The 16245-nt window shown below is 38.7% G+C and overlaps 1 protein-coding gene across 2 annotated transcripts in view; it reads right to left on the reverse strand.

Annotated features, from left to right (window-relative positions):
- LOC122816758 (probable cytosolic oligopeptidase A) overlaps positions 1–16245 on the reverse strand; it is a 907285-nt gene that overhangs the window by 243129 nt on the left and 647911 nt on the right. For both annotated transcript variants that reach the window (XM_044089771.1, XM_044089769.1), the window contains one exon: positions 12722–12805. In XM_044089771.1, coding sequence (XP_043945706.1) covers positions 12722–12805 — 84 coding nt within the window. The remainder of the gene's footprint in view (positions 1–12721; positions 12806–16245) is intronic.

The raw sequence follows: 16245 nt of genomic DNA on the forward strand, positions 1-16245 counted from the left end.
TTAAAGGGATAAATACAAAAGAAAAAAGAAAGGAAATGAAAGAAAAAGAATATATAGAGCTAATGATTGAGGTTTGGTATAATGGCTAAGGTGTTTGATTCACAGACATAAGGTATAGTGTTTGGTTACGTTTAGAATGGCCTGTTAAGAAAGCCAGCCCTGTAATTACCTATGGACTTATGAAGCCATTAATCTAATGAAAAGGAAAAATGAAAACTTTAGAGTGCTTTCTGTAAATGTGAATAGTATTAAGAATACAGTAAGAAAAATAGGAATTTTGGAGTGGTGTAATACATGTCATGTAGAGGTAGTTATATTACAAGATGCAAGATTTTTAACAAATTAAGAAGGATTACAAAGAGAAATTACGAGGATGAAAGATAATCTGGAATTTCTGAAATGAGAGGTATTCTGGAATAGCCATATACTGTAGAAATACAGTAAAGATATTAGATGTAGCTTTAGCAAAAATGGGAAGATTAACCATTGTAGATTTAAAACTGAAAGAACAAGTATATAGAATTATAACATTATATGCTTATAGTAACTGTAAAGAAAGGGAAAGCTTATTTCATCAGATTTTGTACTGATAAATACGAAGATTATAATAACAGGAGAATTTAACTGTGATTTAAGAGGCAAGTGTAAAAGGAAATGATGTAAGAAAGATGTTAGAAGGTATCAGATATGGTAAGTTAAAACTTTGGGACAAAAATTCATGGACTTACAAAAGGAGTATGTACAAAACTGAAATAGGTTATTTTATAGCATCAGAAGGTTTACTTACAGTAGAGGAGATAGTTGAAACAGGATTTGCTGATTGTCTTGCAATATGGCTAGATATAAAGGAAACCAAGGAATATATAAAAATAGGCAAAGGAATAAAAAGGTTAAATGAGAAAGCTCTGAATGAAGGACAAATATTTGTAATACAGTTACAGAAATATATGAGAACATTTTATAAAAAATGGTATGAATGGTGGGAAATATTTAAGGGAAAATATAAAAAATGTTTTTTTATGGCGGCAATATGATGTGAGAGAAGTACAGAAAGCAGATTAGTAAAAGAAGATGGTAGTGTAATAAGAGAAATAAAAATGTAAAAGGAGAAATAGAAAGAACTCGGATAAAGATTATGAATAGTGTAGTACAATATGTACAAAAATGTTTAAAGAAAAAAGGTAGCGAAAAAACATGGAAAGTCAAAACGTTAACAGAAAAAAAAAAGAGAATAATGAGTTGGAAAAAGAGATTTCTTTTAATCAGCTGGATAAAATATCAGGACAAGTAAATACAGATTCAGCTGCAGGCCCAGATGGAATAGGGTATGAAATGTGTAAAAATTGAAGAGACTGGCAAAAAGATTTTGAATGAATTGTTTAATGAAGGCTTTATGTATAAAGAATTATGTAGCAGAATACTTAAATTCATATGGAAGAAGGAAGATAGAAGAGAATAAAAAAAATGGAGACCAGTAGTACTGAATAATAATGATTATAAAATCTTTATGAAAATATTACAAAAGATATTTGAAAATATTATGGAAAATAGCATGTGCAGTATAAAGGGGAAGGGGCTGTCAAGAATTATTAATGACAGAGAAAGTGTGAATGATATCAACAGAAAAGAAGAAGCAAAAATCATGATAGGAGACCTTAATAAGCCATTTGACACAACTGGACATGAAATCTTTATGGGTAAAAATGAATGAATATAATGTAGTGAAAAAGTTAGGAAATTATGTATGTCAGCGTACAGTAATAAAAAAGTAAAATACTTGTAAATGGCTGGTTAAGCCAAGAGGTACAAATGAAGAATGGTGTAAGACAGAGATGTTCAATGATCTGTATAGTCTTTGCATTAGTTATGAATGTAATAGTATGTGAAATAAATTGCAAAATGAAGGAGGCAGGGTATATAACATCTGAAGGGTAAAGAATTCCAGTTATGTTAACATATGCAGATATTATAATAATTGCAAAAGAAAACAAAATTTGGATAAAAATAAGTAATTTGTGCAAATGAGTGTCTAGAGATGATATGGAAGGCTTTAAATAAAGAGAAAAGTATAGTTTATGTGAAGTAGTAAAGATCTGGGGTACATATTTTACGATGACTGAAATTTTTGTTAGGTATAACATTTGGGAATAAAGATGTAATTAGAATTCAGTGGGAAAAACAACAGAAGAAATGAAGCAAACATGTCTTTTCTGGAGATCATCATTCAGAAAAGAGGCTTACTTGATAAATTTAGCACTGATGGGAACAGCAGCAACTCAGCAAGTTTACTTATGTTGCTAACAGTATTTAAAAAGGAATTATTATAGGTATTTTTTCATTTATATGGGGTTCTAGATTAAACCTAGTAGTAAGAGTAGTTTTTGTATGTAAATACAGAAGGAGGTTTGGGATTAATTAATCCATGGTATATGCTGCTTTATTAAATTTGTACAAAGTGTTAAAGTGGGTAAATGAAAAAGATGAGAGATTAGTAGAAAAACTAAGCATGATAAATTTTGGGGTATGGTAAAAAAAAGAGTAAAAGAGAAAAAGAGTGCATAAATAAAGAAATAAAATGTTACCAAGAAAAAAATATATTTTTTTGGAAAATAAAGTGATAACATATAAAAAGATAGAAAAGTATGGTATAAGAATATAGTGATAAAACCTTACTATGTAAAAGCATGGGAAAATCGAACAGATGAAAAAATCAAAGCTATAAAAACAAGAAGCAAATGGTGTAATCAGAAAGTAGAATGTCAAGATTTTTTTGTGGACACTGGTAACAGATAATTTGCCAGTAAAACAAAATATGCCATATAAAAAGAAAACTGACAGTATATATTTACATTGTCAAGAAGAAGACAAGAACAGCTGTGTACCTACCATAAATGTAGATGTTCGAGTGTTTTCACTGTTGCAGTCATTACACTTGGGTTATCCTGCTGGCAGGCTACCCGCAGTCGGCCCGAATTCCAAAGTCCTGGTCCGGCGTCGGTTGCTTTCGCCTCTTCGCTGACATCAGGACGCCAGGGGTATAAAAGATGCAGCCGATGCCATTTTCTTCAGTTTTTCTTGCCCCAGATGTCAGGTGCCCCCAAAAGGGTAGGCTAAAATTATGCCAATAAGTATGCATGCATTGAAGTAAATTTTTCTTACATCTACAAGCAAATAGGTTGTATAGAATAGAGAAGTACAGATAAGTCCCAGCAAAGAAAAAAGGGGGATGGTGGGTGGGTAACCTGGATTGCAACAGTGAATACACTCGAACATCTACATTTATGGTAGGTACACAACTGTACTATGTTCATCATGTTTCACTGTTCAACCCAAGTGTAATGACTGCAACAGTGAAACATGATGAACATAGTACACAACTGTACTATGTTCATCATGTTTCACTGTTGCAGTCATTACACTTGGGTTGAATCCCAAAGCTGAGGTTAGGTGGCTGGGCCTAAATAGGATTAGGAGAGGCTATAAGGTCCTGCAGAACTGCAGTGGCAAAGCCTGCTCTGGATTTAGAGTAGAGAGGTAAGTGGTAGTGCTTAGTAAAAGTGTGCACTGAACTCCAAGTTGCAGCCCCTAGAATGTCTTTGGTTGGTACTCCTCTGAGGAAGGCTGCTGAAGTAGCTGCTGCTCTGGTTGAATGCGGTCTGATGCCCTTAGGCACTGATTTGCCATGTTTTGAATAGCAGAAAGTAATGCAGTGTCCTATCCATTTAGAAATAGTCTGCTTAGAGATAGCCTTTCCTTGTGATCCTGCAGCATATGCCATTAAGAGTTGCTCAGTCTTTCTGAAGGCTTTAGTTCTGTCCAAGTAGAAGCGTAGTTGTCTGTGTATGTCCAAAGAATGCAGAAGTCTCGCACCCTTATTCTGTGGGTTTGGGAAAAAAGTAGGCAAATGAATGGTTTGATTAAGGGCCACACTGGACACTACCTTAGGCATAAAAGTCGTGTTTGTCCTCAGGGAAACCCTGTCTGGATGGAAAATGATAAAAGGTTCCACAACCATTAGTGCCTGTAACTCTGAGACTCGTCTTGCAGAGGTGATAGCTAGCAGCAGAGCTGTTTTCCATGATAAGAACTTTATTTCAGCTGTATTGGCTGGCTCAAAAGGAGGCAGTGTGAGTTTTTCCAAGACATAGTTGAGGTCCCATGCAGGTACTGGTGCTCTCCTTGGAGGTCTTATGTTTTTGGCCCCTCTGAGGTACTGCCTAAGTAATGGATGAGAAAAAAATAGGTGGTTCTGTATTGTAATGAGCTGAAATGGCAGAGGCATGGATTTTAATTGATGACAAGGATAGCCCTTTGTCCAGCATCTCAGTAAGGTATTGTAAAATCTGAGAAATGTTTGGTACAAGTGTGTCAAACCCTTGTACCTGGTTCCAAGCACAGAATCTCTTCCATTTTTCTAAATAAGACTTTCTTGTACTGGGCCTCCTGGCCTCCAAAATAACATCCATCACTGCTTTAGAGAGGAGTGATTTCTGAATGGCTACAATATCCGCCATGCTGCCAGATTTAGGGTCCTGAGTTGGCTGTGCATGATCTGATAGTTTTGTTGGGTCAGTAAGTGAGGAGTTAGAGGCAATGTCCAGGCTGGGCCTTGAGGCAGGCTCTTGAGGATTGGGTACCAGTGCTGGCGGGGCCAGTCTGGTGCAATCAGAATAATTTTTGGCTTCTCTTGTCTGACCTTTAGGAGTACCTTGGGGAGGAGAGGCAGAGGAGGAAAGTCATATACTGTTAGAGCTGTCCAGCTGAAAGATAGAGTATCCACTTTCCAGGCTTGCTCGTGATAAGTCCTTGTGCAGAATCTCTGTAGTTGGTAGTTGTGGGGGGAAGCAAATAGATCTATGTCTGGGCATCCCCATTTCTTTGTTATCGTGCTGAAAACTTGTGGATCCAGTTTCCATTCGTGGGGATCCGAGAGGTTTCTGCTTAGTTAGTCTGCCAGAGTGTTTATCCTTCCTGGCAGGAACTGTGCTTGCAGGTGTACTTGATAAGTCAATGCTGTGTCCCATAAGGTCATGGCTAGTCTGCAGAGGGGGTAAGAATGTGTGCCTCCCTGCTTGTTTATGTACCACATGACAGTAGTATTGTCTGTCTTTATCAGCAGTTGTCATGGTTGAAGCAGATCCTTGAAGGCTGTCAGTGCATTTTGAACAGCTAGCATCTCTTTTTGATTGATATGAAAATGCATTTGGGTTGCAGGCCATGTGCCCTGAATACATTTTCCTGCCATGTGTGCTCCCCAGGCATAGTCTGATGCATCTGTTGTTAATGTCTGCCTGGCTGTGGGTAAAGTGAATGGCTGTCCCTTGTTGTGGTGACAGGTCTGTGCCCACCAGCGAAACTCCTGTTGCAGGCAAGGAATAAGGGTAATTAATGTTTCCAGGCTGTGACAATGTTGAGTCCAAACACCTTTTAGATACCATTGTAGTTTCCTCATATGCAGTCTTGCATATGGAATTAGCAGAATGCCGGATGCCATGAAGCCCAAAGCCTGCAGAATTTTTCTTGCAGATAACAGGGTCTTTGTTGCCAACATTTTGAAGTAAGAAGTCAGTTGCCTTTGTTTGTCTGGCATGAGATAAGCCATCTGGGCAGTTGTATGTAAGCTTGCACCCAGGAATATTATCTCTTGAGAGGGTACTAGTTTTGATTTATTTTCGTTTACTGTGTACCCAAGACAAATTAGTAATCTTTTTACGAACGCCGGATGCTTCAGTAGAATGTCCTTGCTCTCTGCTTGAATAAGGCGTACAAGTAAGGATATATTTGAATTCCTATTTGTCGGCAAAATGCAATTACTGGTGCCAGGCATTTTGTGAAGACCCTGGGTGCAGTAGATAAGCCAAAGGGCAGTGCAGAGAATTGGTAGTGCATTGAGCCAGCTGTGAATCTGTGGTACCTTCTGCACGCTTGTCTGATTGGGACATGCACGTATGCCTCTTTTAGGTCCAAAGTTACCAGCCAAGCCTTCTTGCCCAGCATGGGCAGAAGCTGCTGCAGAGTTAACATTTTGAATTTTGGAACTTCCAGAAAAGTGTTTAGAAATGACAGGTCCAATATTGGTCTCCAGGCTTTGTCCTTTCTGGGTACCAGAAAAAGCCTTGTCCTTGTCCTTGTTCCTGTAGTGGTACTTGCTGAATGGCCCCCATGTCCATGAGGGATGAAACTTGCTTTTGTGCCTCTGCCCATTGATTGCATGGCAGGTCTGGCATGCCTCTTGCCTTTGGCAGGGTGTGAAAGTGGAACCTGTAACCCTGAGACACTATATTCAGGACCCATTTGTCCTGGGTGATCATTTGCCAGTTTTGAGAAAAAAGTGCTAGTTTTCCCCCTAAGGGGGCTTCCAAAAGGTAAGTGCTGGGTACTGGTAATGGGAAGTCATTGGGACTGTTTCCTGTAAGGTTGAGATTTGTCTTCTCCGCTTTTGGAGGTAGAAGCACCCCATTGCTTAGGCCTGTAAGAGGCTTGGGGTTGGGATCTGCCTCTGGGGCATCTGTACCTGCCTCTTTGTGGCCTGTCTGAAGCTTGAAAGGACCAATTTTTGGAAGGCCAGTTCCTGCTAAATCTGGGAGGCTGCACCTGTAAGAAATCCTTAACTGTCTGCATAGATTTCGCTTTATCATCCATTTTTTTCAACACCTCTTCTGCCTTAGTGCCAAACAAGGTATCATGCTGCAATGGAGCATCTAATAGCTTTACTTTAACATGATCAGGTAAATTCTGTTCCTTTAACCAAGCATGTCTCCTAATCACAGAACCCATTACAGCGGCCCTGCAAGAGGCCTCCAGAGAATCAAAACCACATTGCGAAGTATGTTTTCCCACTTGTTCAGCTGCATGCAACAAATCCTGCATTTCCTTGTTTTCCGTACATTCAGAATTAGTCAACATTTTTTGTTTTAATAGTGACATTAAGTATTGCTGATATTTAAGCATATGAAATTGACAATTTAATGCCTTAACAGCCAAAGCAGCAGAAGTGTAAACTCCCCCCCCCCCCATCTGTCAAGAGCCCTTGAATCCCTATCAGAGGGGACCGGGTTTTTAGCAGTAGAAGCTTTAACTCCCTTAGGACCTTGTGAAATGGTTTCTGGGTCAGCAGCAGGGTTTTTATAAAGAAACTTATGGGAATCTGGGACCCTGTAAGTACCTGTCTGGCTTAACTGGTGCAGGGGGTATGGAGTCTGGGGATAAGCCGGACTCTGAAAAAACATCATCCACAATGTCCAGAACAGGGGGAATGGCAAGGGGCCTGCGCTGAGGAAGTAAAAGAAAATCTCTGAGCCTTTTCTTGGATTCTGAGTAATCCTAACTCTCCCAATGAAAGTGCTCCCTCATGGAATGCAGGGTTTCCCCAAAGGAATAATCTTCTGGAGGAGAAGCTGAAGGGATAGACTCTTCAGCATCAGAATCCTCACAGGGAGGAAGAGAGTATTCCTGATCAGAGGAAGAATCAGAGGAAATGGAAACCTGATCTGAGGATTCATATTCTGTCTCTTGTCTAGGCCTTTTATCAGGAAGGGGATGGGAACCCAGGATCAAAGTAATGAGGTCTTTGGCCATTTTGAGCATTTGTTTTTTAGGCATGGAATCCTGTCCTGGAGAATGCTGTACTTGTTTGTCTTTAGAGTTGCTTTAGTCTTTGGTTTAGAAGCTGAAGATGACTTTACATATAACTGAGTTGGTCTGAAGACACCCTCAGAAGTCGATGCCTGCACAGCGGCTCCAGACCCATCTGAGGGAATAAATTCCGAGGATCCAATACCTTGAGTTTCCAGAGGCCCAGTCGGCTCCACATGGGAGTCGGAAGCGGCCTGTGGCTCTGAGGTAGCAGGCGTCAGGGGCTGCAAAAGTGCCTCACTGAGAACCAGCGAACCGGCGACTGGCTTAGTGGAAGCCTCATCGTTGGTTTTGGACCTCAGATGCCTGTCCTTGTCTTTATTCTTGTGTTTTTCAGAAATTCCGGTCGTCGGTTGTTCTGATGGCATAATATAATTGAATCTTCGGCCGAAGTAATGAAAAGCAAAATCGTACCGACGCTTTATAGTGCGTTGGTTAAATCTAGCACAAAACTGACAACAAGCAACGAGTGGAAATCCTTATAAGGTATTTACTTCCCACATTAATTTATTAATAAATTGTTAACTTTTTCTGACATCGGTCTGCAGCAAGAAAAAAAGTTTCCCCAATGGGGTACTTAGCTTTAATGAAGACTTCGGATCTGAAATTCGATTTTGAAAATCTCAGGAGTCGGCCGACCGGCACTTGCGAACTGCTTTTGCTTCCGGCATCTCGCGGCAAGAAAGACTGAAGAAAATGGCGTCAGCTGCATCTTTTATACCCCTGGTGCCCTGACGTCAGGGAAGAGGCAACAACAACCGACACCGGACCAGGACTTTGGAATTCGGGCCGACTGCGGGTAGCCTGCCAGCAGGATAACCCAAGTGTAATGACTGCAACAGTGAAACACGATGAACATCTATGGAATGGGTTTTGAAATGTAAAAGAGTAAAAAAAAGTTATGGAGAAAACTATGTAAAGAAGATTTTTTGAAGATATAAAAGGATAAAATAAACATGGATATCATTAAATATAAATATTACATTAAATGAATAAATACAAAGTTAGTTATGTTATATGGGTTATATGTAATGAAAGAATAAATGAAATTATGTTTAATGGTAAATGGATTTTAGCAAAATTATTAAGTAAAATCAGATGGTGGTTATGGAAAAAGGAATGGGGGTCTAATGATAAACATTTAGCACAATTTTGAAGGAAATTATGAATATGTATAAACATATTTGCATACTTATATATTTGTACATATGTAACTATTTGTAAATATGTACATATTTTGTAAATAAGTTATTTTGTATATAAATAAAGGACCCCTATTCTTTTCAGAAATGTCATGGGCTCTTTTACATCCAACTGAGTTACCACCAACTCAAAACAGATGGGACCTTGGTTTAACTTCCCATAAGAAGGATGACATGCTCAGAAGTTTAGCACTCCATTTATGCTGCACTGCAATGTCAGCATAGGAAAATTAATCCAACTACCTGGTGTGGAAATATAACCAACAGTCTTCTAAACCAAAGGGGTGTGTGCTACCTGTTGAGCTACTGAGACTGCTCAAATTAGTAGGCATAGATGCTTGAGCCACAACCTTTATTCGCTGGATCTTAAGGAAGAGTCTACGGCTATTATGCCTACAATTAATTGTTTTCATGGTAAATGACAAATAAATGTTACCTGACCATATGTCATGAGTTACAACAAAGCAGAAAATGCAGATTGTGTGGGAATCCTTGTATGGTATCTTACTGCCACATGGGCATTTTCCCTTTCTGACAGACATAAGATTTAATTAAATTACACTTTTCATTAAAAAAAGGAGTGTCCCCTACAGGGTACTTATTTACTCACAAAGCCTAGTCGCAAGCTAACTGCCAATACTGAAGACAGTGTTGAGATGAGATTTCTGATCAAGGGCAAGGAAGCTCTAAATGTTGGCATCGGTACATCCTCTTTATATCAGCATGCCACTGTGCTTCAACACATGTTCAGTGCATGAGGAAGGTGCCCAAAAGCTTTAATATACTGGCTGGATGTCCAATATCTTTGAGATCGTTTGGTAAAATGGTTAAGATTTTTACCTCAAAGACAAAAGGTAAAGGGTTTGATTCTGACCTCAAGTTATTGGTTAGGCTTAAAACTCCCCTTCAGTGCAGTTAGCCCAGTATTCAGATATTAGCCTATGAGGTACATCATACATAGGTTTATGCTACTGAAACATTTTAATGATGAACATCCACTGATATGACATGACCTTTGAATGAATTCAGCAGAAGCTGTGTAACTGATCAACACTGCATACAGTGCCAGTCCAGATCACTATGGGGAGGAATATTAAAAAAATCATCTGAATCTGATAGGTTAACACAGGTCCTAGCTCTAGCAACAAAATAAGCTGTTGCACTGTACTGTCACACATCCATTCAACAATTTTCCACCGTATCTTGAATAAGGGATTTAAGTGTGGTGCAGTAATGGAAAAAGCCAAGGTCAAGAAAACCACAAGTGGAAGGATGGTAAGGATCAGCTGAATCTTAAATGGCAAGCAGCCAACCACTGATGGGTAGGTGAAGAGACCTTTGACCTGAGCACTTTACCTTCTATTTTTGGTGTGTCTGCTTGGGATCAGCAAATGAACCCCCACTATGTCTTTGAATTAAGTATATTTGATGTCAGTAGGTCATAAGTTTGAAGCACAGTCATTAACAGCAGCAGATGTTGCAATATAGGTCTACTAAAAATGATGGAATTTCTAGTGGTCTCGATTTATAACCTAGTAAATACAGAAAAGTCGAGTGGGACAGTACTTCTCAGGCAGTGAGAGAATGGAATTGTCCAAGTATACATTTCAAGACAAGACTAAAAGGCAAGACCAGCAAGCAGAACTAGAAGACCATTGAGGTAAAATAATACCCCCACTTTTATTCAGGGATTTCAAACATCAGCCAAAGGAGGTGTGACCCCATTTGCTTAAATATTTAACATAGGCTAGTAAGTGAAATGGCTAAAGGATTTTTTTACAACTTGAGCCAAAGTTAGACAAATGATGATACAGTACAGATGGAGAATATGCATCAACAACAAAAGATAGTCAAAACACACTAAACTAACACACACACACACTATGTATATGATAACACTCCAGGCACAATAACACAATACAATGAGCAGGGACTAAAACGTTTTGACATCTATAATGCCTGTATAATTAAATTCAAAGAAAAAAAAACAGTCAGTGGGGCTGTAAATAAAGTTCAGTACAATTAAAAAGGATTAGTCACATACAGGTTAAGTTCTGTAATAAATAACATGAGGTAATATCAATAAATACATCAAAATACTAGCAATCTAAAATCTCCATATGAAGACTTGAAATATTTATTAATAGCAAAATGACATGTCTCTCAAATTTACTCCATCAAATAAAGGGAACTTCTGTAAAGTAGAATCACAATTTTTGTTTTCATAAATACAATAATCGCTGTCAACAGCTATCAAAAGATTGACAAATTGGGAAGCACACTGCTATATTGGCAAAAAGTTTGTGAAAGGGTCTTAGACATCTCACTTATTCAATGAAATAGAAAACATCACAAATAAACCTGCTAAAGCTCACTATACTGGGCAATGATAAATACTACTGTTTTTTATAACATTCACATTAGCACTGATGCTTAAGAAATGCAGACAAAAGTCAAACCAATTCAAGTGTTGCTATCAAAGATAACTCAAGAATCTGTTGCTTCACTGACATAGGTGCTTTTGTCCTAACTATGCCTCAAATAACCTTGGTTCAGTTAGTGGCTCAGGAGCTAAAACAGCCATCAAAGGGGGTGGAAGTGAGTGGTCGACACGGCTTTGTCCAACCTTGGGAAGATAGAGAAGGTGACATCCTGCCAAAAGAGTACTATTCTGGGCCTGGTAGTGCAGTTCTGCACTATGGGTGATGGGAAGTCATAGGACTGTCAAGGAGTCTGGAATCACAGGTACGCACTCATAATGGCTCAGCACAGAAGTCACTACACCATGCTTTCTAGCCAACTAAGTGATGGCAGGAGCACTTAAAAATATCTTAAGTTCTGCTGTAAAATGGTCACTACCTCTGGCTCTCATTTTCCTCTCCTGGAATCCTAGAAAGTTGGGATCATGGAAAAATGTGCCACTAACGGATGGCTTAAGAAGGAATGGCAGTCAAAAAATATTTAATATGATACTTTAAGAATCAGTACCTCTAAGGATGCTACAATATTTCAATATATATATATATATATATATATATATATATATATATATATATATATATATATATATCTATATGGATATTCTGTCAGACCAATACTGCATTTCCAGATTTGCCAAAAGTTGTTTACCAACACTTTTAAACACGGTTTTCAAAATAAAATGTATGCCCATGTCTGACTAACACTCACTATAATGTTTTGGGATTGGAGCAGGCTATAATACTTTGTTTGCCTTACACTTGTAAGCAGTGAGGCACTACAAAATGGGACAAAATCCTCATAGAACTGTCAGCTGTCAGGGAAAAGTGTGAAAATACTGAAGGTCACTGGACCATAGCAAAACATGCAAACACAATACTTACCATGCAGACATTAAGATAGGTATGAAAGACGAATGCACTTATACTACAAGAAGGAAAGTAAATGGAGATAATCACAGCTGTACTACATTGCAAATGCCAATCTCACATAACCTCACTGCATTTTCACTGCCATCCCGTCCAGAATATGTGAACTCTGATTACACAGTAAGCTGTGGTGCATGACCATATAAGTGTACGCTTGCAACACAAGGGCCAGAAGGCTAGAATATGAAATAAGCCTAATGGATATCTGTGGCACCGCAATACACATAAAATTAGTTTATCTAACAATTATACATTTCCTGAATAACAAATTCCCCCAAATTGCTGCTCATTTTGTTGAAGTGTTAGCAATAATAGCATTTCTTTTTCAGTATCGTAGCAGAAAATATGCTGCTAATACTGCTTATATAGCTATTTAACATTTCATGTTCTCATCTCACTGCAGTGAGACTTTCAAAGGAAATGTTGACAAACCCAAAAAGCATGCTGATTTCTGTAATATTTAACCATAGAACTTACAGATGAAGTCAAGCATCCAGGCACCACTGCTCTTTTCATGTGGACGAGAGTAAGGGTCCAGATAGAATGAAGCAATGTGAGTTTCTGCAAAATTAAAAAATAAAAAAACTGGTAAGTCTTTTTCCTCAAAACTATTTATTTGTGTAAAAAAAAAAAACGACAAAATGGATAACTTTGTTCTCTCTTTCTCCATATTTGTTTTTGATGGGTAAAGGTGAAAACAGAATATGCTGGCAGATACTGTTATCTGAGAGAGATCTAGCCTGTCCCTACATACTTTTGAGTTACATCTTCAGAACTGTTTTGATACATATGGTCGAAGGCCACACATTCTTGCAATCTCTTATTTTTATGCCCACACCATTCAGCTGAATGTTACCCAATGGCACAAACACATATTTCTCTTTTGCTCAAAAGGTGAGTTCCACTATTAATCCAGAGCCTTTCATCCTCAAGCCTCACATTTAGAGGTCCTTCATGGTTTGGTTTTCACTTTTCTTTTCACTGTATCTGATTTGTTTCCCTGTGGTACTTAAAAAGTTCCTAAAATACCCCCTGCTTTCCAGCATTTCCCCAGTAAACAGATTTGGAAGTTATTTAGTTGGAATATAGCATCAGGAGACATTTACTATCACTGCCTTCAAACCCACTGAAACACGTGACTCAACAGTGTGCACATTTGTGAAAGTATGACTATAAAGGTAATGCACCACACACACACAATGTCACAGGGAGGTAACGGCATGCCTTCCATTTAAAGATTGTCTAGGATCAGGAAATGTTAGTGCTTGGGGGAATGGAGGAGAGGTTTGCCTTGTGTCAGTGGCTGCCCTATGATCATCCATGGTGTTCTACATTAATTGTAAGATGGTGAACAGTTCAAGCAGACTGACAACAGGAAGCACACAGAGCCTCCTATATCACACTTTGGCTGCATTGTGCATTCTAGGAAAGTTGTGCTGGACAAGCTCAGAGGTATCCCAGGAATGTGCTGTAAATGTGTATGGCAATTGTTTTACAACATGGTGTCTGGTGGCATGCTTGTGGGGTCATCCACTTACACAGTGATGGTTGACGAACCTGACAACATCATGACTGACTGTGGGCACCATCTCCTGTGGTTTAATGAAAACGGGTAAGACCTTGTCCTTTGAAAATATCACGAATATGAAAATTCTCATTTGGATGGCAAACGGTCCATCTGTCCCATACAAGTATGATAAGTGTTGCAACTGGCACCGCAATATTTGTCCAAAGAAGAAAAATCATCCCTTGGGGTTGCCATTGGAAATGTAGTAACAGACAGTTGTGATAGCAGTATGCTCAAAACTGATGATTACATACTATGTATGTATGTATGTATCTGCATCCTGTACTTCTTGCACAGGTTGAAAACAGTACTCCACAATACTCTATATGCTAGCACTTGACTTCCTTTTCATGATGGTATGCACTACAGACACCATCCAGCATGCTGATGCTATAACAATAGGCTCTATGTCAGAATGTTGACTACACAAATAGTTGGCATTCAAAACATCGAAAGCACAATAAGAAATGCTCAGAATATTGAAATCAAGCCAAAAAGCATAAAACATCATTTTTTAGGCTGGGGTAAACCTCCCATGCCCCCCACACCCCCAGCAAATTATACACCAACTCTAAGATCACACTACAGCAGGGAAAGGACAAAACCTACTCTTAGTTTTGCCACAATGTTAGAAATAAGCTAACAGCATTTGTCAACCTAGTGAATATTGAACATTTTGAATTCAATATTATGAAGATCAACGTCTTCGGCTTTTGATCATCTAACAAGTACCCATATCGATGTGCCAGTAGATGGTATACAAATGCTAGCATACTACCACCTGGGTGGGAAAGATGTTATCTGCCAAAAGCCACTACAATCTGATAAATCTTACACATTTTCTTCTGCTGATACCACCATCTTAGAAGTTCATAGGAGAAACTGGCTAATATTTACAGGGTACGCCTTTGCTTTGATGCCCATCAAAGGTCAGTTTAGGGGTCACTTATGCTTGTCACTGTGCCCTTGCAATTGTCTATTTCGGCCTTCTGGTGGTGGGCACTATTAGGACCACCTCACTGTTGGTGTTCTGCCAAATATCTTGGCAAGTTTCAGCCAGCATATCCCTTGAGGTAGCTACTTTTTGTCCTTTCATTATGTTACTTTCCTTGCAATGGATAGGCTTACTGTGTTGGGGCTTGCATCAAATGCTCTCTCTATTCTGCTAATCTTTTTATTCCCCCACTGGTTTTGCACCATTTGTTGATGCGTGTTCAATGCTCTCATTTTCTGCTGGCCTTCCTGTGATAACACTGTTGTAACACTGTGACAGCCAGCTAGGTGTATACTCAGTAAACTCCCGTATACTCATGGAGGGCTGCTGCTCATTCACTGTGCTGTAACTGGTCCATGTAGGCTTCTCCTTCAGTTATGTGTCCCTTAGCAACTTTGTCCTGTGACATGTTCTGGCACAGGACAGGGAACCTTCCAACATTTTCGGGTTTCCTTTCAACTACTGCAGCTTTACCTACAGCATCACTGCTTCAGGTTCAGCAGGATTTGTGAGCTGCATGCAAGGAATAGTAAATAATCATAAATGAAATAAGCAAATGAAAATAAGTAAATAAACAAGTTAAATATGGAGTGCAAAAGTGTGTTTCATCAGGTATGTATGTATCTTAAAAGGAGACTCCTGCAGACATTGGGCCAAAAGTTCATTTTGTGGCTAGAAGCCTCAAGGAAATACACATTTTAGAGCTTATGAAAGTCTCAGTCATTAAAACTGCTTCATAAATTTGTTTGACAAGAATGGATTCTCTTACCAGTCCTAATAAGGAGAATGCATGAGTGCACTTTTCCTTGTATTCTTTGCTAATTTTAAAGTTGCTTAGGCATTACTTGCCCAGAAATGAATTATTCTGTGTATACATAATGTTAGTGTATGTGTTGGGGTCTCAATAATAAAGAAAAAAGTGAAACCTTTTGCTGTTTCTATAAAACAATATGATCTCAGAGTCAGTAAACATTAATAAGGGATGTGTGTGGGGGTGATGTGATCAGAACGTGTCTAATTCCTTTTTGAAATAAGCATTCATTTCTTCAAGAAAATAGTGCCATGCATTTGAGAGACAAGCAGTGTTCCTTCAAGAAAATGTAACAGAAGCATCAAAAACAGCAGAAGATCCATTCCGTGGACATTTAAATCTCTTACAGTAATGACATCTACAGAAGGCCTCTCCATAAGGCAAAATGCATGAGAATATTACAGGAAAAAGTACATCAGTGGACTGGAAGATTCTTCACTTTAGCAGCACAATAAGGTTAAAGATGCCATACGTATTAACTTTAGAAAACTATTATACCTGGACCCTGCTCTATTCTTCTGGCAAAATAAAGAAGACAAGGTAAGTGGGCTGTTTGCTCCTATGTTGACAATTTTATTTGGGGGACACTACAGACTTTGCAACAACTGTGACTGACCACCTAGAAACAC

This window comes from Protopterus annectens, chromosome 12.part0 (genome assembly GCF_019279795.1).
Source record: "Protopterus annectens isolate FY-2018-M chromosome 12.part0, PAN1.0, whole genome shotgun sequence".
In the NCBI taxonomy this organism is placed as follows: domain Eukaryota; kingdom Metazoa; phylum Chordata; order Ceratodontiformes; family Protopteridae; genus Protopterus; species Protopterus annectens.